Below are 18,675 nucleotides of genomic sequence, written 5' to 3'. Positions count from 1 at the left end.
TGTAAGTGCACAGGTGTACAATGTCACCTGTTACGAACTGGTGAATCTGTAGAGATCACCATCCAGTGGCCATCGGTCTCCTTGTTTACAGTGAGATAAAGACCCACTCACCCTGTCCTGGGTGGCTTTGCTACCAGGCTCTGCTGTCATCCCTGCAGGCTGTAGGAGTGGAGCAGTGGCCTCTGAGTAACAATCCATGGTCAACCGACATTCCCTATCTCAACCCAGCATCACAGTCTAAAATAACTCCTGCATGTCCACCTATCTCTTGCCGTGTTCTTCGTAAAGCATCCCCGGGAACAACCACACACTGTGTCTTCGGAGACTCCTTCTGTCATCCTTCAATGCTCACAATCTTCCTTAGGTTATGACAGTCGAACACCTTCCTTGTTCCCACTCCATGGCTGTGACATTAACACAGATAATATGGAAGCTTGTGTTGGACAGACCACGGCTCCCCTTCCCATGCTCATCCAGATCTGCTGGACCAGACTAGTTGGGCATTAAGGCTGCTTATTAGAGAATTAGCAACAAAAACAATAAAGCAGCATTTAACCACCGTGTCCTCCTATGCTGGTCACACGACTTGTAGTTTCTGTCAACCCTGTGAGCAACATCCACTGGAATAAGGAATGATGGGGATCAAATCCCAGGGCCTTGCAAAAGCCAGGCAATCGCCGCAATCCCCAGCCCTCTTGCCACTTTGAAAAGCCACCTAGCATTCCATTGTGTGGACATGCATAATCTTTTTAACAGATTCTCTCTCACGATCGTCCGGTCCATCCTCCACCCAGTTCTGGGATTACAGGTGTGAGCCACCACACCTAACTAACTACCAATTCTCTTTTGACGGACATTACAGTTTCTGTGGGTGGGGCAGAGAGCTCAGGGTACAGAGCACAATAAAGAGCGCCAGCCAAGCTGTAGCCTGTCATGTTTTCTTAAGGAATAGCTCGCCTGTATTACTATGTTTTTGCTCATCACTCTGTCCTGAATTTTACCTTTTCAGTAAAGAACACACAAGAGTCCTGCTCGATTTTACTAAACTTATGTGCAAAGTAGAACTTAAGCCAACTCACAAACCAACTTATAATCAACCAGTGTAGTTTGATAAGTGAGAAATTCTCACAACATGGAAATGTTTCTTTAAAAAAAAAAAACAACAATCTCAGCATTCCTCCATTGCAGCCCCTCCCACTCTTGGGCTTCTCTCTCCCCTTTCCTTAATCTGTGTTTGCAGTGCATAACAAAAAACAAAAAACAAGCAATCAGATTTTTCTCCCCAAGTAATGGTGAGTCAGATCCGCATAGCAAATACTGAGTTTAATTTCCTCTCTAGCGCTCATGACTCACAACCCTTGTTGTGCATTCACAGCTTCATAAAAATCGGTACACATTGCTTCACACCGATCACAATCAGGCTGGCTTGCTCATTCCAGAGTCTAGACGAGGGTCAGGAGCCACTTCCTGTGCAGTTTTCCGCTTTCATTTTCAAGGGCTGCCACTCACTTCTGGCAGGATGCTTAATCCCTCCTTGTGCTATCGGTCCCTTGCCCTCCCCTTCTCCATCATTTCAGGTGCCTACTCTGTGCTGTGGTTTGCTTCCTGCTTCCGTTTGTTGAAATCTGACGGTGGATCTTGCTTCCTCAGACTTACTGCTTTCTGTAGCCTCTTGATTTGAGCTTGGGGCAGGAGCGTGTTCTGCAAGGCTCTCTCCTGGCCAGCTTGCACATGTTAAAAGAATGCATGGTTTAAAGGGTTGTGAGCACCGGCACAAAAGAAAGCTCATGCTTCAGCATCTGGGCATGCAGCAAGTTCTCCAGTGGCCCCGAAAGAATTCAGGTCATGCTTGCAAATTAGTGGAACACAAGCTGTAGGGGCAGCCTCAGGCAGGATGCTGGGTCTCCTGAGCCATGTGTCTGTCTTGATGGAGTAAAAAGCAAACCAGGAGGGAGATGGACCAAGAATTAGAGACTGATGCCGAAAGGCTGTTTTCAAAAGCTGTTGTTTAAGACCTGCCGGCATTTCTAGATATCTGTTAATTATTGCCTCTAGATGTTGGGGACCATGTTTATTTTATTACCACAACACTAGCAAGCACTCTTCATTTATTCTAGCTTTAGCTTTTTGCCAATCTAGGGGTTGGGGAGTACGAGGCAGCAACAAGTGTTCTTCTATCGTGAAACACCATGATGCAGGCAAGGAGTTGGGGGAACATCCTCAACCCTGGCCCTGATGTGTCTTTTCTCTGTGACCTTGGTTCTGTGCATGAATTTGGGTAAGTTTGTGTAGATATCTGTGTGTAGTTTGCCATCCAGTCCAGGGCCTCTGGCAGGGTAAGTGAGAACTCCGTCACTGGGCTATATTCCCAACCCTTATTTTCTGGGTGATCCTGGGTGCAGTTTTAATCTCTCTTTAAAAGCATGTTCCTCATTTGCACAACCATGATCCCACTAGCTACTTGTGAGGGTGTGAGAACTAAATGAGATTATATTCTGCCCCGTGCCTGATAAATAACTATCACCTGATAACAGGTAACGCCTCAGCTTGGGCATGAGGGAGGCAGACAATTAAAGAGAGCATGGGAAATATTTTTGGGTTACTGACAGAGAAGGACCCAACCTTGCTATAAAGCAGCCCTGGTGTATTAGGAGTTCCTATCTTCATGTACTTGTAAACCCTTCTCTGCTTGATTTTTAACAATAATGCATGAAGATGTGCTACATATGAAAAGAAAAATAATGACTTTAAGACTGGTTCTCAGGTATCTCAGGTATAGCATATGCCTTGAACTTGCTGTGTGGGTAGCCAAGAAACCTTGAACTCTTGATCTTCCTGCTTCCAACTGGGATTACAAGAGTGCACCACCATGCCTTGTTTGTGTGAGGCTGGGGTTCAATTTCTAATTGCTCACCTAGCATTTTGAGAGAGAGAAAAAAAAAAGTGTCTTTCACAAGGTACTGGACAGCACATCAGTGGCTGAATAAGGTGTTAGAGAGAGAGAGAGAGAGAGAGAGAGAGAGAGAGAGTGTTATGACTTAACTCTGGCCCTACAGCAAGGACATCCCCTGGGAAGACAGCCGTAGGAGAGCAGAGATGGAAGACTGACATGGCACTGCTATTCAAGGCATCATCTAGACTGCCCTGAGAAAGCGCCTTTCAAGATTAGCATCTTTTTACATTACAGCATGATAAGAGAGCCTTGTGGTGAACACCATCGGTTTAACTGATTTTTTTTTTAACTGTTGGAATCCCCTCGTGCCTGGAGGCAGATGTGTTAAGCAACACACACACAAAATCCTTCTGTTTGCTTGTGGTGGCAGCACTAGGCTCATTCCTTTACTGAAAGGCAGGAGCTTAGTTGTTTTTCTAGTCACAGACATCTTGACTGTTTCAACTTCTTGCTCTTTCCCTTGCCAGTCGGTTGCCATGGGCCCCATATAAGGTCCCCCGTCCCAGAGTAGGGTTAATGCTGGGAGACCAGGAGAGCGAGCGTGTGCGGTCCAGTCCCTCTCTCTATCAATACAGCACATACTGTTGGTCTGGAGGAGAAACGCTGGCTTACAAAACATGGCCAGGAGACCAGTCCATCCTGTTCGGAAAGTCTGTAATTAAGCTTCAGCCACACCAATAATCAATCTGGTTGTTAGAACCTGCAGAGCCAGTGGGAGGACACTGCCAATCCTAGAACACGGATTTGAAACCAGAACCTGTTCTGCTCACCACTGACCAGCTGGAACTCTTCGAACTGACACCTGGCCTCTCTGTGCCCTCGTGTTCTCATCTGTTGAGTTCAGAGAATCCTGTCTTCACTCTTCTCTCACAGGGCTGTAGGTGCCCAGTGGGCTGAAGGAGGGAAGGTGTCCCCCTTTACTCCATACTTTGCTGCAGAGTGTGACATCTCTCTTTGCCTCTGTGCTTAATCACAATGAGGGTATGTAACTCTGTCAGGAGAACTTTCCGAGGTTCAATTGAGCATTGTTGAAGAAGGTGAACAGCATTCCAGAGCAAGCCCTTTGTCCTGCAGGAAGTCCCCATCTCATTGCAAGGGAGGCTGGGAAGTATTGTCTTGATGCTGACAGGCTGTGGCCAAAGCTAAAACTCAAGTTGTTTTGTTACCAAAAAGAAATGTAAAAATATACTCTGGAGGAGGTGAGTTGTGTCTGCTAACCTATTTGTTTTGCTGAAACTATTCTAGAGAGATGCTTGGTAAGAAACAACTAAGCAAAGAAATCATGTAATTGTAAAATTGCCTCTGGTAGAAACTGTTGAGATGGAGGGGACAAACGTGGGATGGAGAGGGACATTTGGTGTGTTGAGGGAAGGCTTCCCTGAGAAAAGTGACATTTAAGCTGAGGTCTGGGTGATGAGATGCTTGCAAAGTACGTGGTGGCTCATGGGAAGGAAGGAGGGCGAATGTTTAAAGGAGACCACTGACCACACTTTCAAAAATAAGAAAATTCTGTAGAGGAATGACAGGGCTTCTCTGCAGAGGAAGAAATGGCTCTGTAGGGGGAACCCTCACATACCCACCTGCTACCCTCTTACTAGCTATGACCAGTGGTAGAATTGTTCATGGGCAAAGAAAAATGACATGTAGAGTTGAAGTTGTAGTTCAGGTGCTCGCCTGGAGTTGTCAGGTTGTTCTCCTTCCATGTATGAAGGTCCGAAGTTTGATGCCCCGTACTGCATAAGCCTGACATAGTGGAGCACACCTGATCCCGGTGGTCAGGAAGGAGAGGCATGAAAACCAGAAATTCAAAGTCATTTTTAGAATCAGAGCAATTCTAAAGTCAGACTGAGAAATAAGGAGCCCCTGTCACAGAGAGAGGGATGGGGGAAGGGAGAGGAAGAAACAGTGATGGCCACAGAGATGTGGATGGAGACAGAGAGTACTGTGCCGTCTGTGGCAACACCTGGGAACAGTACCGTACCAGGACGGCTTGTCTGACACACAGATCCATGTGCCCCCGTGCAAGTACTAACAGGAAGGAAGCCAGTCCATCAACCCTAGGAGGTCAGAGACTTGGCCACAGGGGAATCTTGGGCGAAACAATAGTATTTTAGCTGTTCAGATTGCATGTGACACTTTTTTTTTTTAAATACCCAGAAATTTTTCATCTAAACTTATTTGCAAAATAGCCAACATGTTTAGCTGATTGCCGGCGAGGTGTGACATTTTGTGTACATGCGGCTATGAGATCACACCTGAAGAAAATAATTTTCAGACTCTGCGTGCGCTCTGTTGGGATCTCTTATGAAAGTAGTTTCACCACAGCTGATACTCTTAGGCAGGACCTCTTCAGCACAAGCTACTGCCTCCCCCCCATCAGCATTTCTCCACCCCACCCAGATCACTATTTCTTTGAGGCATGGGACTGTCCTGTGCATAGTAGGACAGGACACAGTGTCTGCTATGTCCTGGCAGCAGCCTCCCTTCCCGTGTGATGAGCACCCAAGTCCCCTCCCGTCCCCAGATGGCCTGGAGTTGGAGTGTAGGCAGGAATAGCTCAGTTACCATGAGCTGCAAACCACTGGTAAGCGAAGCTGAGGGATATGCCAGTCACAGGGCGCATCTATAATCCCGGCACTTGGGAAGCTGAGGCAGGAGGATCAGCATGAATGTCAGACTGGCCTCGGCTGTGAAATCAAACCCCAATTCAAGAAGGGACTCAGTCCTGTTCGACAAAATAGCTGCCATCATTGCCTCCTCTGTTCCTTTTAATCTGAAGCATAGTGACTATGACTCTCCCCTTTCCTTCTCTCCTCCTCTCCTCTTCTCCTCCCCCTTCTCCTGTTAAAAACAACAAATGTCCCTATAGATTCCTCCCTGACTGGGAAAAGAAATGATGTGCTGTGGTGCTGTGCTGGGGTCTGGGAGCCTGACCACGGTTGCCTGTGAATCCCCAATCCGTTCCTGCTGACTGGGTGTCCTGGCCAGTCACACTTCTGTGAGCCTTTTTCTCCTGGAGGAGACTCAGCTCAAGATAGTGCTTCCAAGTCTTGTTGTCAGGAAAGACTGCACGTGTTTTGGGGTATCCCAGAAGGCATTAGCAGCATCTTTATTCGCCAGGAGTAACCTTTAGAAGAAGCTGTTGATGCCTGGTTTATTGTGCCTCACATCACACTGGGGGATCACCCTCCCCCAGTGACTCATTGTTTGATGTACCTTGGCTGTGACTATCCTGAATTTAGTCATTTCTGTTTGAATTTACAGTTAAATGATTAACCTACCCTTACAAGAGCAGTGAAAAGTCCCAACTCCTGTGACACCTTTTCCTACCCTACCTTTCTGTCACACCTGGGTGACCTTTACTTGAGGTTTGTCACGACTTAAAAGAGAACTGGATCCTTTCTGTCCAAAGTGACCCCCTGGAGGGTGGGGGTCTTATGACCCTCAAGCTACGTCCCCAACCCTAGGCAGCAGGTTCTCCCGCATTCCTCTGCTTGTTGTGGTACATTGCTTCTTCCTGCCTACTCCAGACAGGAGGGAGCTTGCTGTCCAGTCTGTCTGCAGGGCAGGCAGATGCCCCACCCCTCTGTCCCTTTGCTCCTCTGTGACCTCCAGGTGCTGGACAGAGGAACAGATTTCCTCCCTATAGGACACACCAGGAAACCACCCAAGAGATCCGCACACCCAGACCAGTGTGGTCATCGAAATGGAGAGTCTCAAAACAGGAGGCCTGATGACACAGCTTTGTCAACAGAATAACTGAGCTGTTTTCCTCCGTGGAAAGACAAATGTGGAGCCAGATTGCTATTGCCAGCTCTGTTTCTGCTCTTAAGTGGCAGTCGTCCATTTAGGAACAATTAGCCAACTGTGTAGCAAGCTCTTCACAACACATTAGCTCAACTACTCACTGATGTATATTCCAAGTCAGGCTCTGGGCCAAGGACCCTATAAACATAAACGTGTATTTGGATAACCTTTTGGGGACAGGCATCATTGGTCCATGTAGCAGAAGAGGAAACCGAGGCTTAGGAGAGGTAAGCATCCCGCTGATGAGCACAGCTCTGAGTAGGAAATATGCTCATAAATGTAGAGGGCCTGGATGGTTCCGTGTGTGCCTGCCGTGAGGGATGGGACCTGCTAACTACTCAGCAATAAGCACAGAGCCTTTCTCAGAGAGCTGTTCCAAAAATACTGTCGAGCCAGGCATGGTGGTGCAGGCCTTTACTCCCAGCACTTGGGGGCAGAAACAGGTAAATCTCTCTGAGTTCAAGGCCAGCCTGGTCTACATGATGATTTCCAGGATAGCCAGCGCCATGACTAACAGCAACAAAATACTGTCATTAAGAAGAAATGAGTCAAAAATCTACTGGTATACATCAGATCTATTTCCTAAAGTCCTTCAGGATTCCTACTCTCTCTCTTTTTTTTTTTAATATCAATCTGTTTTGTTTTTAAGATTTTATTTATTTAATTTTGTGTGTGAGAGACTTTTGCTTGCATGTACATCTGTGTACCACATGTGTGCCTGTTTGCCCGTGGAAGTCAAAAGAGGTCAGGCCACATGGAACTAGAATTACAGTTGTGAGCTGCTCTCTGTGGACTGGGAACTGAACTCAGGTCCTCTGGAAAAACAGCCAGGGCTGATTCATCTCCAGCCCTAATTCACATAGAGGTGTGGCAGGGTAATTTCATCTAGTTTTTCAAGAGTTTATAAATGAGTGGGATCTAACTGAACAGCAACTGTCGATTTCAACAAAATGCCTTCAATATTTAAGACACTCCTTTCTTTGAATAATATATAATAATGTGGCACTTTTTCCCCTAAAGCCTTCAGCTTTCTTCATGACTAAATAGGATGAAAACATCATATGTATACATTATTTTACATATTTTCATTTTCAAAACAGTATTTGATGCCACTATGCCTTTCCACCTTGGTGTTCAAATTCTTGACCCTTCCTTCCTTGAAGATAATTAATGGCTTCGAGATATGTCTTCCTACTGTGATTTCTTGATTATATCTCCATTGACATTATTTATGCTCCCCCTCCTTTCCCTGATTTATTTATTTATTTATTTTTGCAATATCAAAGTAACCCAAGGTTGCCGCCAACTATCTGACATCTGCTTCCTCCTGTCGGTTCCAAAGGGGACAACTAATCATTGCAAAGGACTCTAGAGCAGAGAGACATCTGGGAGACCCAGTTAACAGTCTTACTTTCACCCTTCAGCTATCTCCCTTATGCAACCAGCAGCATCAGTTCTAAAAACAACAGATTCTCGACCGCATGGCTTCTACTAAGTGCGCATCAATAATGAGCACTAACTCAAGACGGCTTTAGTAAACTTGTCCTTTCCATGTTCTGAACCCTACTGAAAACAAATCACCTTTGTTTTCACCTCCTCTTCTTGTCTTTCTCTTTCTTTAAAGTCTTCATGATTAGGATTTTGACTTGGGTAGTTTTTTTTTTTAATTTTTCTGGCTTAATAGGAAAATTACAAATATGTTTGTAATTCACACATGCACACACAATCCTTTACCGTCTTAACTCGACACATGCCATGCCTGACAACTGTCCCGGTAGTAGTAAACTCTGAAAGTGTACAAACTGCTTCCATTTTGCCTCCTTTGAGCCTGAATCATCTCTCACATTCAGAATTCCCTTGGCACCTTCTTCATTTCCCAGAGATAAAGAGTCCTTTTATTTTTCACAGGCTACTACCTGAAGGAAGAGTTTCAAACCAAGTAGGTTGCCTTGGATATTTCCCTAACCAATTCCTCTTTCCCCTTTTCATTGGTCTGAAGTCTCCACATGAGTTTGGACGGAGGGAGCCTCTGCCTCTGGTTTACTCTTTGCGCTATGCATTGGGGCAAGAGAAGAGCCTGCATCCTGGCTAAAAATCCATAGCTGGAGTCTGTTAGGTGGCACGCATTTGTGCACCCTTAAACGGCCTCCCCCTCTCTCCGTTGGCGCTTTCAGAGCCTCGTCCTACCACCTGAAAGCAAGCACTCAAAAACAATTGAAAAGCGGTAATGGAACAGTGATGGTACACATGTCAAGAAAAGACCTATCAAACAAAACTATCTTAGATCTAACCACCAGCCAGATCAGGCGCAGCTACAATGAAAAAGGATTTGTAGCAACTGTAAACGTTGATAGGATCACATCAGATAGTCACATGGAATTTCTAAAGGATTCCCCAGATGACCCGAGATCCGGGCTCTGAACAGACAGCCTGGCGTTCATGCTACATCAGCTTTCTCATAATTTTGAGAAATGAGTTATTATTTTCACTTTGAAATATATTTTAATTTGAATCTGAGAACTGCACGTTGAGGACTGGCTTCTGGAAAGAGAGAGCGAGAGAGAGAGAGAGAGAGAGAGAGAGAGAGAGAGAGAGAGAGAGAGAAATTAGGCAAAACCAAATTCTGTCGGTTTGACTTCATCCCTGAAGTTTCCTGCCTCGCTTACTCGCTGGACATTTCTACCCAGAGTCCCACACTGTCAAGCTCAGTTTGTGCCACTGCGAGCCCCTCTCCTACTGTCCCGGGCGCGTATCTAAAAGCACCTATTGCATAAACTTTTAAGATTTCGGGGGAGGAGGGAGCTCCTCTGGCACTCAGAAGCTCTGCCTGACTCCCATCACTTCTTTGGCAAATCCGGCTGCCCTGTGATTATTTCCGATTCTCTGTAAAAAGCGAAGCCCTCGGGTTTTTTAGAGGAGGGTTTCTCCGGTGCGGGGCGCCCCCTGGCTCTCCGCTCTGGGCGGGCTGAATGGAGTCAGGCCAGCCCTTCCCATTTGTAAGTGATAAGAGTGGGGGGAGGTGGCCGCTCTCCGAGATCAGGTTTCCAGCGGAGCCCTGGTTTTCTGTGTGTGGGAATGGACTCCGAGGAAAACACAGCCAGGCTGCCTCCTGACTCTTCCTGTCGAACCTGTTCGAGGGCCAGTGAGTAAAAAAAAAAAAAAAAAAAAAAAAAAAAGGTTTTCCTCAAACAGCCTCGGGGGAAGTTCGTGCCTGGATTCAAAGTCGGCTCACCTCCCAGGCAGTGCCTGCGAGTCCGGGCTGCCCCGTTTGAGAAGTCCTTTCTGAGAAAGATCTGCGGGAGAGAACCCTGGCTCCCCTCTCCCTACGGGAAAGAGTGTGCTGGGGAGGTGGCCCTCGGCAGAGCGGCTGATGTCAGTGGTGTGTCAGCCGTGGGAGGCTCGCTTTTGTGAAACCGAGCTACACCTAAGTGTCTTATGAAACTCGGTTCAGAAGGTACCGGGAGCTACCGTCGGGGTAGGGAGGCAGGCAGGCTCCCGGGGCTTTCTCTCACGTTTCTGCCCCGTCTGGGGGGACTTCTCGATTGAAGGAAATGACGACCCCAGCTCCACAGACACCGTAGGACATTGGTACGTAGCCCCAAGTGTTTGCTGATCCTTTGAGACTGGTGAGTGGGACAGTGGCAGACCGCAGGGTGTCCTGGGTGCTAGCCGGGTCTGTGGTGCTGTTCCAGGGTCCAGCGTGAACGCTGCGTCCCCGTACAAACCTACAGCTCAGCCCCATCGCTCTGGGGGCCGGCGTTTGTGAAAAGCTTCTGTTCTTCAGGAGATGTGTTCGCTCACTGAGTGCTGCAGAGCAGCCCCTCCTAATTAGACCCCTGAGCGTGTTCTGAGACGCTTTGAGTATCACTTTAAGGTGGAGGCAGACCCTAGCAATGGATGAGGTTGGAGAGGAGGACCACCCCGTCCAAGATGAGAGCTTGTAAAACCTGCATCGGTCCAAAACTTAACAGCCAGGCACACTCACTCCTGTCAAATGCAGAGTTTGATCATATTATTTAGTGTGTGAAGACACATTTCCAACAAAGTTTGTTTCTCTGTGTAAATGACAAATCATTCCTGAGTCCGGGTCAGAAAGGCAGCAGGATAAAGGCAGAGAGAGGCTGGGAGCTCTGACCACATCTGGAGTCAGCTTTTAGCCCCCACCCCAACACCCAGCGGATTCCTGGCACTCGCTTGCACCACTTAGAATGGGCTAGGTGAGAAGCTGCCTTTGCTTCGACTCACCTCAGCCTGGGAAACTCTTTTACTTTCACTTTGCACGCCAATTGAAATATTACCTCTGATCTTTATGGAAACCTCTCCTCTAGTAGCTTTCCATTTAAGCTTGAGGTCTACCTCTTTAAGCAGAAGCTCTGTGCTTTACGGTAATGAATGCAGGTTTCCTGTCAGACCTTTGAGTCAGGGGAAAAACTGAATGCGTGTTGTGCAGACTCTCCGTTTTGTTGTTCAGGATTTACTGGTGAGGTGAAGTTTCCTAGGTAAACACGAGGGAACAAAATGGTTTCGGGTTATAGTTGATTTGCACAAAACTGATAACTCACCTATTCGTGGTTGACGTCTGTGTATCTCTGCTGGAACTTGCAATCGTTTGGTTAGGAGGCTGACTTGGGGACTTGGTAAAAAGAAAGAGGAGTGAAAGCTATGTGATCTTCTTAATTTCTTTCAGTTATTTCAATGGAAGCAGCTGGAAAACCTGTATTTCCGTGAGAAGAAATTTGCTGTGGAGGTGCACGACCCAAGAAGGTAAAGATGGGAGTTTTGTGTGAATGGTGAGGCCACAGGTGCATGTCCATAGCTTTTCATATTTGCTTTTATTTCTCTTGGAGGTTTACCTCCTAGTGGAGTCACTGGGGTCAAAGAGTGAGTGTATTTAACCTTTAGGGTAACTGTCAGACATTTCCAAAGCACTTTACATTTCTACCAGCCGTGTATTGGGTTCCAGTGTCGGCATATTCTCTCTAGTGTTTGTGTGTGTGTGTGTATTTTTAAACATGTTTATTAATTTTTTGAGAACGTCATATACACATATACAATGTGTTTTGCTCATTTTCTTCACCATTCCCCCCATGACACTTTCTCAACCCACCCCTCTACCCAATTCATATACTTTTTTTTTTTTAAATACCTTCTGAGTCCAATTTGTGCTGGATGTGATCCAATTTCATGGATGTGAGGCCAACTGCAGGAGCTGGCCAGTGTACCAGGATCTGTGGTGTGTGTTCTAAAGCCACTGTGGTACTATGAAATAGCCATGATTGTTTGGGCAGCGTTTTCCTTTGGGACTAACCATGGCCAGAGCCTCTTTGCAGTGGTTTATTGACTGCTTAACTTCTTAGGAGAATTCTCTATTCTAGTGCTTTGCTTATTTTTATTTTGAGCATTCCTTAGTCATCAAAAAAAGAAAACAACACAGTCGTCAAAGTTATTCACGTGAATGGAGGTCAGGATGTAGGTTCTCTGAGTGCTCAAGAAGTACCCTTTAGCGGTTAGTCTTTTCGAGCCTAGATAGTGTTTGGAGGTCAGAGGGACAGCAGGAAACTGCTGTCACAAAAAGATGACCCAAGGAGATTAGTCAGTTCCTACTAAGAACATTAGTGCACCACACACACACACACACACACACACACACACACACACACACACACACATCCCATGCCCTTCTGCCCTGTTGCCCTTTGCCCTTCCCATCCGGCTCCCTCCTCCCTGTGTTGTCTTGCCTCTCACTACTGTGACTCTCCTCCTCGCCTGCCTTTCCTCTTTTTACCTGGTGTACAAGCAGCAGTCTGGACCGCTTCGAGCCTTGCACCTCTTCAGTCAGTTATCACCAAGTTCATCTCCTGCAGGCTGCATCTACCTCAGTCTCCCTCTTCGCCTTGGGCAGGTGCGCTTTCTGCAGGCCTCGTGGCTGTCATTAAATGATTGCTCTCATCTTTCACCACTTGTGGTAGTCCCACTTCTGTGGTTTCTGACCAGATGTTTTTTGTACAGCTTCTCATTTGGCTAACTTCCTTATCTGGATTTCAGCGTGTCGGAATTTATTCAGAGATTGCTTGGGTCTGATTGGTTTTACACAGCACCAGAACCTCAGCCCCTGTCAGGTGAAGTCTGTGCAGCTGAGAGACGGAAGGAAGCTGTTAACATGACAGCAGTACCTGCTGGGTGCACGCCGTGTGCTGCTGGCCCAGGGGTGAAAACACTCGTGGTTTTCTTTGTGTTTTAGGATTTCGGTGTCTAGAAGAACCTTTGGACAGAGTGGCCTGTTTGTACAAACCTGGTATGCAAACTCTTCTCTCATCAAGTCCATCTGGGTAATGGCCATTAGCCAGCATCAGTTCTACCTGGACCGGAAGCAGAGCAAAGTGAGTAACTGGGGTGTTCCTTTATGGACAAAGTCCAGTCCTTTTCCCCTGTGTTCTAAAATGAATTTTCTCAGAAACCATATAAACAAACAAACAAAAAAAGTTTTAAGCTTTGCTACCAACTGTTTCAGTTTTTCACATATTAAAGAGATGGAAATATATATATATTTATAATATATATATAATATAAATATTTATATATATATATTATATATATATATTATATATATTTATAATATATATATAATATAAATATATATATATTTCCCATATTATGAGGTTTGGCATACACATGCTCTTACAGTGGTGACATTGCTGGTTTCATCTGAAAGTTAGGGACTGAATCCTTAATACTTACTGAAAAAAAAAACTAAAGTTCTCTGTTTCTAAAGTGCCACTTTAAAGACTTCAATTGCCCTGTGTTGACATCTTGTTCGAGTAGTAACTTAATCATTGTATTGATTTAAAGATCTGGTTGTGCTAACTCTATTTCAATGTTATTCGCTTCACAGGCAAAAATTCCTTCAGCCAGAAGTTTAGACGACATCGCAATGGATTTAACGGAGACTGGGACGCAGAGGGTCTCCAAGCTGGTGACTCTGGAGGCAAAAAGCCAGTTTATCATGGCGAGCAATGGCAGTCTGATATCCTCAGGTATTTCCTGGTTCAAGAAAGTATAAGACACCTTTTCCCTCTCTTTTCTTTTCCCTTTTTCTTTTTTGCATGCTTGGTATAAATAATTTCCAAATGCATCTTTTTTTTTTGGGGGGGGAGGAAGCAACAGTATACAACAGCTTCCAATAACATTTTAAATTTATTTATTTATTTGGAGATATGGGCTCATAGACCTGGCTGGCCTCAAACTCAGAGATATCTGCCTGGCCCTGCCTCTGCCTCCCAATGCCCCGCCATTTGTACCGTTATTTATACAGCCATGCAAAGATACTAAGTGCTGAAGGTTGTCTTGAAAGATGTTTACTTTCCTGCTATGTGTTGATGTCACTGGTTCTCCACAGACTGTAAAATTCTATATAAGCACAGTTGCAAGTGCCTAGTTCATGAGCTGTAATCACTGGGCCCAGTCCTTTCCTTTGTGGGAATTCTGGAGTCTCTTATCACTATGCCTGTGTGACATCATTAAATTGACTTGTCTTAACTAAAACCCTCTCAGCTTGTGGGTCTGAAGAAGTGGGGGTGGGGATATAGGAGTGGGGGGGAGTAGTTCCTTTGCATGCAATGTTCCATTGCCTTGCTTTTTTGCTTTCTAAAGAAGTACTGAGTGGGACCATCTTAGAGACCATCTTCTTTTCACTCTTAAAAAACAAAAAACAAACAAAAAAAACCAAAAAAAATGCAATTTCTCCTTGTGTGTGCCTGAACTACAAAGCATTTAATTGTGTCTTCCAAAATGGCTGAGCCACAAAATGCAGAGACATTTTCTTACCAGGCTCTCTCTGATGCCCAGAAGCATGTGAAATGTTCCCTGGTTTCCTTTCATTATGTTCAGAAACAAGGAGAAAAGAAATAAAACCAGCATTTGGGAGCAGCTTTCCTCTCCAGCCCTTTGTCCCTCACTCAAGCAAGGAAGGAAACAGTCCCTTGTGTGAACCTCCCTGCCCTGCCCCCACTCCAGGTTCCCAGGACTCAGAAGGCATGGAGGAGCAAAAGCGGGAGAAGATCCTGGAGCTCAAGAAGAAGGAGAAACTGTTGCAGGAAAAACTCCTGAAAAAAGTTGAGGAGCTGAAGAAGATCTGTCTACGTGAGGCTGTGAGTGGCCTTGGCCTTGCTGGGCACTTGGGTTGGGTGGCTGTGGTCGGTGGCTGCTATGTACCCTTGACCCTGTCCTGTTTCATAGGAGCTCACGGGCAGAATGCCAAAGGAGTACCCACTGAACGCTGGCGAGAAACCCCCTCAGGTCAGGAGGCGAGTGGGGACCTCTTTCAAGTTGGATGACAACTTACTGCCTGCTGAGGAGGTATGGCGCTGAGCCATCTGTTAGTGTCCCCCTCCTGTGCCTTAGGTTCCCAGGCATGTTCTAGGTGCTTCTCAGAGCCATGGAAGTGGATAGAGTAGACCAAATTGCACTCTTTCTTCCCTGCACCCTCTGAGCAGAATTGAGTTTCTTACTGTTTTGTTCCCTGAGTCACGGAGAGCATCAAATCAGCCCTGTGCATAAGTTATAAATAGTAACACAGAGATTAGGATTGAATTTTAGCTTCCGATCCTTTCACTTAAAACCAAGTAGCCTTCAGCGAGCAGTTTCATCCCCCTAAAGTTTCAGTTTATCTGTAAAGCGAAAACAATGGTGGAACTCCCTTCTGAAGGATTAAGTGAGATAACATACAGCATTCGGGATAATTAAGTTGAAGGATTTGATAGCCAACAGAATGTGTGCTTGCATGATTGCATATCACACACAATTATACCATTAGGACCCACCCCATGATTCTTACAGGGATGTGACTATCTCCGCTTCCATTCATAATAATCGAGTTTTGATATTTGCTGAGTGCATGCCTGTGCATGCAGCTCTGACCTAAGCAGCACATGGCGTGTAGTTTAATCTCCAGCACGCTTTTGTAAAGTACTTTTTTCCCCCTCTTACGAATTCAGCAAACTAAAGTATTAAAAGATTATTTGTGAGTAGTATATTCAGTCATGCTACCAGGAACAACCAGAAAGAGCAGTCAGACCCACATGACGTGGCTCGATTGCTCTCTATAGGAAAGTAACATTCTGCACATGTGAGTCACAGGTGAAGACTCTCTTTCTGAAAACTGGTCTCAAGCCAGCCAAGTGGATGAATGCGAAGTCATTTTCCTCCTTAGAGAGGAAAAGAGGTTGGGCTATGAGATGGTGAAGTGAAGATGGGTGAGAGAGGTCTTGTCTTCGTGGAGAGTATCTCAGGGTGCCTACATTATTAAAATGTGGACGGTTTCCATCCCAAAGGGTGTGTTATCCAGGAATATACAAGAATCCTTCATTATCATCCAGAAGTAATGCAAGAGAGTGATTGTGCATATTTTTTAAAATAAAGCAATGTCATTGTCTAAATGCAGGATCCAGCCTTACAAGAACTAGAGAGCAATTTCCTGATACAGCAAAAGCTGGTTGAAGCTGCAAAGAAACTTGCCAGTGAGCCAGACCTTTGTAAAACCGTGAAGAAAAAGCGAAAGCAAGATTACACAGATGCTGTGAAAAGACTGCAGGAGATTGAAAATTCCATAAACGAGTACCGGATCCGGTGTGGGAAGAAGCCCAGCCAGAAAGCCGCAGTTACCCTACCAGGTTAGTAAGCGGGAGCTGTTGGCGGGCCCTGTTCTCGGGTCTCCTCCTGGGATGTGGGGCTCCTCGCTCGTTCACTTGGTGACAGTCAGGACAGCATCCGAAGCTGCCAGGGTAAGAGCAGTTGAATTTTCAGTGTCAAAGGCATGTGAACTCGCTGTTCGGTGGCAGGCTCACCGTTGCGGTTCTGCGTGAGGGGGCGTGAACTTTCAGGATGAAGGTTCACAAGGATGCTGGCTCTTGATAAAACAGGCTCTCCTGTAACTCGACTGATGTCACTTCCCCAGATACTTTCCGTGGTGACGGCTGTGAAGAGTGCTGAGCTTTAGATACAGTCATTTCTGCAAGATGTTTGGATGCGGCAGACCCAGCATTTTCTTAGAGCCCCATCCTTGCATGTGTGTGGTTAGGGAAGAAGTCTTACGGTTAGTCCATTTCAAGAGAGTGTTTCAGAGTAGGCACATGGTAAATGATAACATGGAATGGGGAAAGATGAGAGATGAGATTATAACCACAAGGTAATCCTGACTTTGTTTAAAGCTGCACAGAGGATGACTGATAAGGAACGATTTGAAAACGCTAACAGCCGTGGAGTGGCAAGCACCCTGCTTCTCTTCAGTTTCTAAGGTTCTCAACATCATGTATCTGTGAAGTTCAGAGTCAGAAAAAAAAAACCAAAAACAAAAACAAAAAAAAACAACAAAACAAATGGGGAAGTCTTTATTACACCAATTTAAAGTCTAATTGACCGTATGTAAATACTAATGTGGTCTTTAGACTAAATCATGACTGAAATGTGATGGTGTTTCCTTAAACCCAAGCCCCTTACCCCCCAACCCTTATGTGTTAACACCTGAGAAAATGAGGTCGTTCCTCCAGAGGATGACATGTGACAATCATTATCGGTACCTGACATTTTCACTAGAAGGTGAAGTAATCATATTTGATAAGCTGCAGTAACTGGGTTTAGAACAGAGCAGGCTTAGGGCCTTTGACTCATAAAGCTGAGACATGACTTTTGGGAATATACAGCTAACACACAAATGTTCGTCCTCTACAGCTGAAGAATTTAAATGTGTGGTCCAGTTGGTTTGATGGCAGTTGCGTCCTTTGCCTCCAGACATGGGGGGGATGAACAGTGTGCTAAATGTTCATGGCCATTTGTCACAGCCAATTCACCCGCAAGCTGTGCTAGACCCAAGTGTTCTCCTCCTCTTTGGTGGCTGACATTTGGGCAGCAGATGGTGCCATTGGCTGGGCATATATTGGTGAGATGTTTTTGTAAGTGTACACGGCAGCTGACTCTCCTGGCACCCCGCCTTCAAGTTCCACTCTGTGTCTAATTAAGAGGGTCCGGTCTGCCTGGCTCTGATAAAGATTAGCATTTGAGTTTGAATGAAGACAGTTCCTCCATAATGACTTTAAAACTTACATCGGAATGGCTAGAACCTGCTACCAAAACAGCCGGCGCTGAATACAGAGTGATTTGCAAAAATCATATCAACACGTCCGAGGCAGCTCTTTTTACCAAAGGAGCACCAGAGATGCTCAAAGCATTATGGCTGCCATTTCCATTCAGACGGCCAAGTATGAGTGAGAAGACTAACACATGTGCTTAGCTGGTATTTCTCTAGCATGCGTTGCGTGCCTGGAGGTGGCTAAGGTCTGCACGTTGTTAATCAAATAGCTCAGCTCAGCTCTGTGCAACGGGCACCATTGTCATCCCCACTGCAGAGCTGAGCCGAAAGATCCTCACTGAGATGACGCAACTGGCCCAAGCTCCGGCAGATGATAAATGACAAAAACAAGATTTAAACCCAAGTCTTCCAATTCAGAGCTTCTTAAGGAGACGCAATTTTGCACTGTAGAAGTATTTGATATTTGTGGGCATTTTGGGCTTGTCAGAGTCGAGGGTAAGAGTGCTGCTTTAGGGTTTTTAGAGTGCAAAAAGGGGCTTTTTAGGACATATATGGAATGTGGTTTCCTTTCAAGGTATAGGAAACATTGCAAACTAGTTTACAACCCAGACTCTGTGGCTAGTCATCCTATCCTAAGTGATATAGCCGGGAGCTGAAGATGTAGCACAGTTGGTATTGCCCAGCATTACATGAAGCCCTGGGTTAAGTCCCTAGCACCTATAAAACCAGAGAGGATGATGTATGCCTGTAATCCTAGCACTTGGGACATAGAAGGTTGTCATTAGTTATATAGAGAGTTCAGGAACAGCCTGGGCTTCCATGTAAGTCCATG

At 45.7% G+C, this 18,675-nt stretch overlaps 1 protein-coding gene across 5 annotated transcripts in view; it reads left to right on the top strand.

Annotated features, from left to right (window-relative positions):
• Frmd4b (FERM domain containing 4B) overlaps nt 1-18,675 on the top strand; it is a 315,055-nt gene that overhangs the window by 281,323 nt on the left and 15,057 nt on the right. For all 5 annotated transcript variants that reach the window (XM_021642357.2, XM_060383832.1, XM_060383834.1 and 2 more), the window contains 6 exons: nt 11,448-11,524; nt 13,002-13,140; nt 13,653-13,794; nt 14,774-14,907; nt 14,996-15,115; nt 16,200-16,428. In XM_021642357.2, coding sequence (XP_021498032.1) covers nt 11,448-11,524; nt 13,002-13,140; nt 13,653-13,794; nt 14,774-14,907; nt 14,996-15,115; nt 16,200-16,428 — 841 coding nt within the window. The remainder of the gene's footprint in view (nt 1-11,447; nt 11,525-13,001; nt 13,141-13,652; nt 13,795-14,773; nt 14,908-14,995; nt 15,116-16,199; nt 16,429-18,675) is intronic.

The sequence above is a fragment of the Meriones unguiculatus genome, chromosome 5, assembly GCF_030254825.1.
Source record: "Meriones unguiculatus strain TT.TT164.6M chromosome 5, Bangor_MerUng_6.1, whole genome shotgun sequence".
In the NCBI taxonomy this organism is placed as follows: domain Eukaryota; kingdom Metazoa; phylum Chordata; class Mammalia; order Rodentia; family Muridae; genus Meriones; species Meriones unguiculatus.
This window is presented reverse-complemented; position numbering and strand designations above follow the sequence as displayed.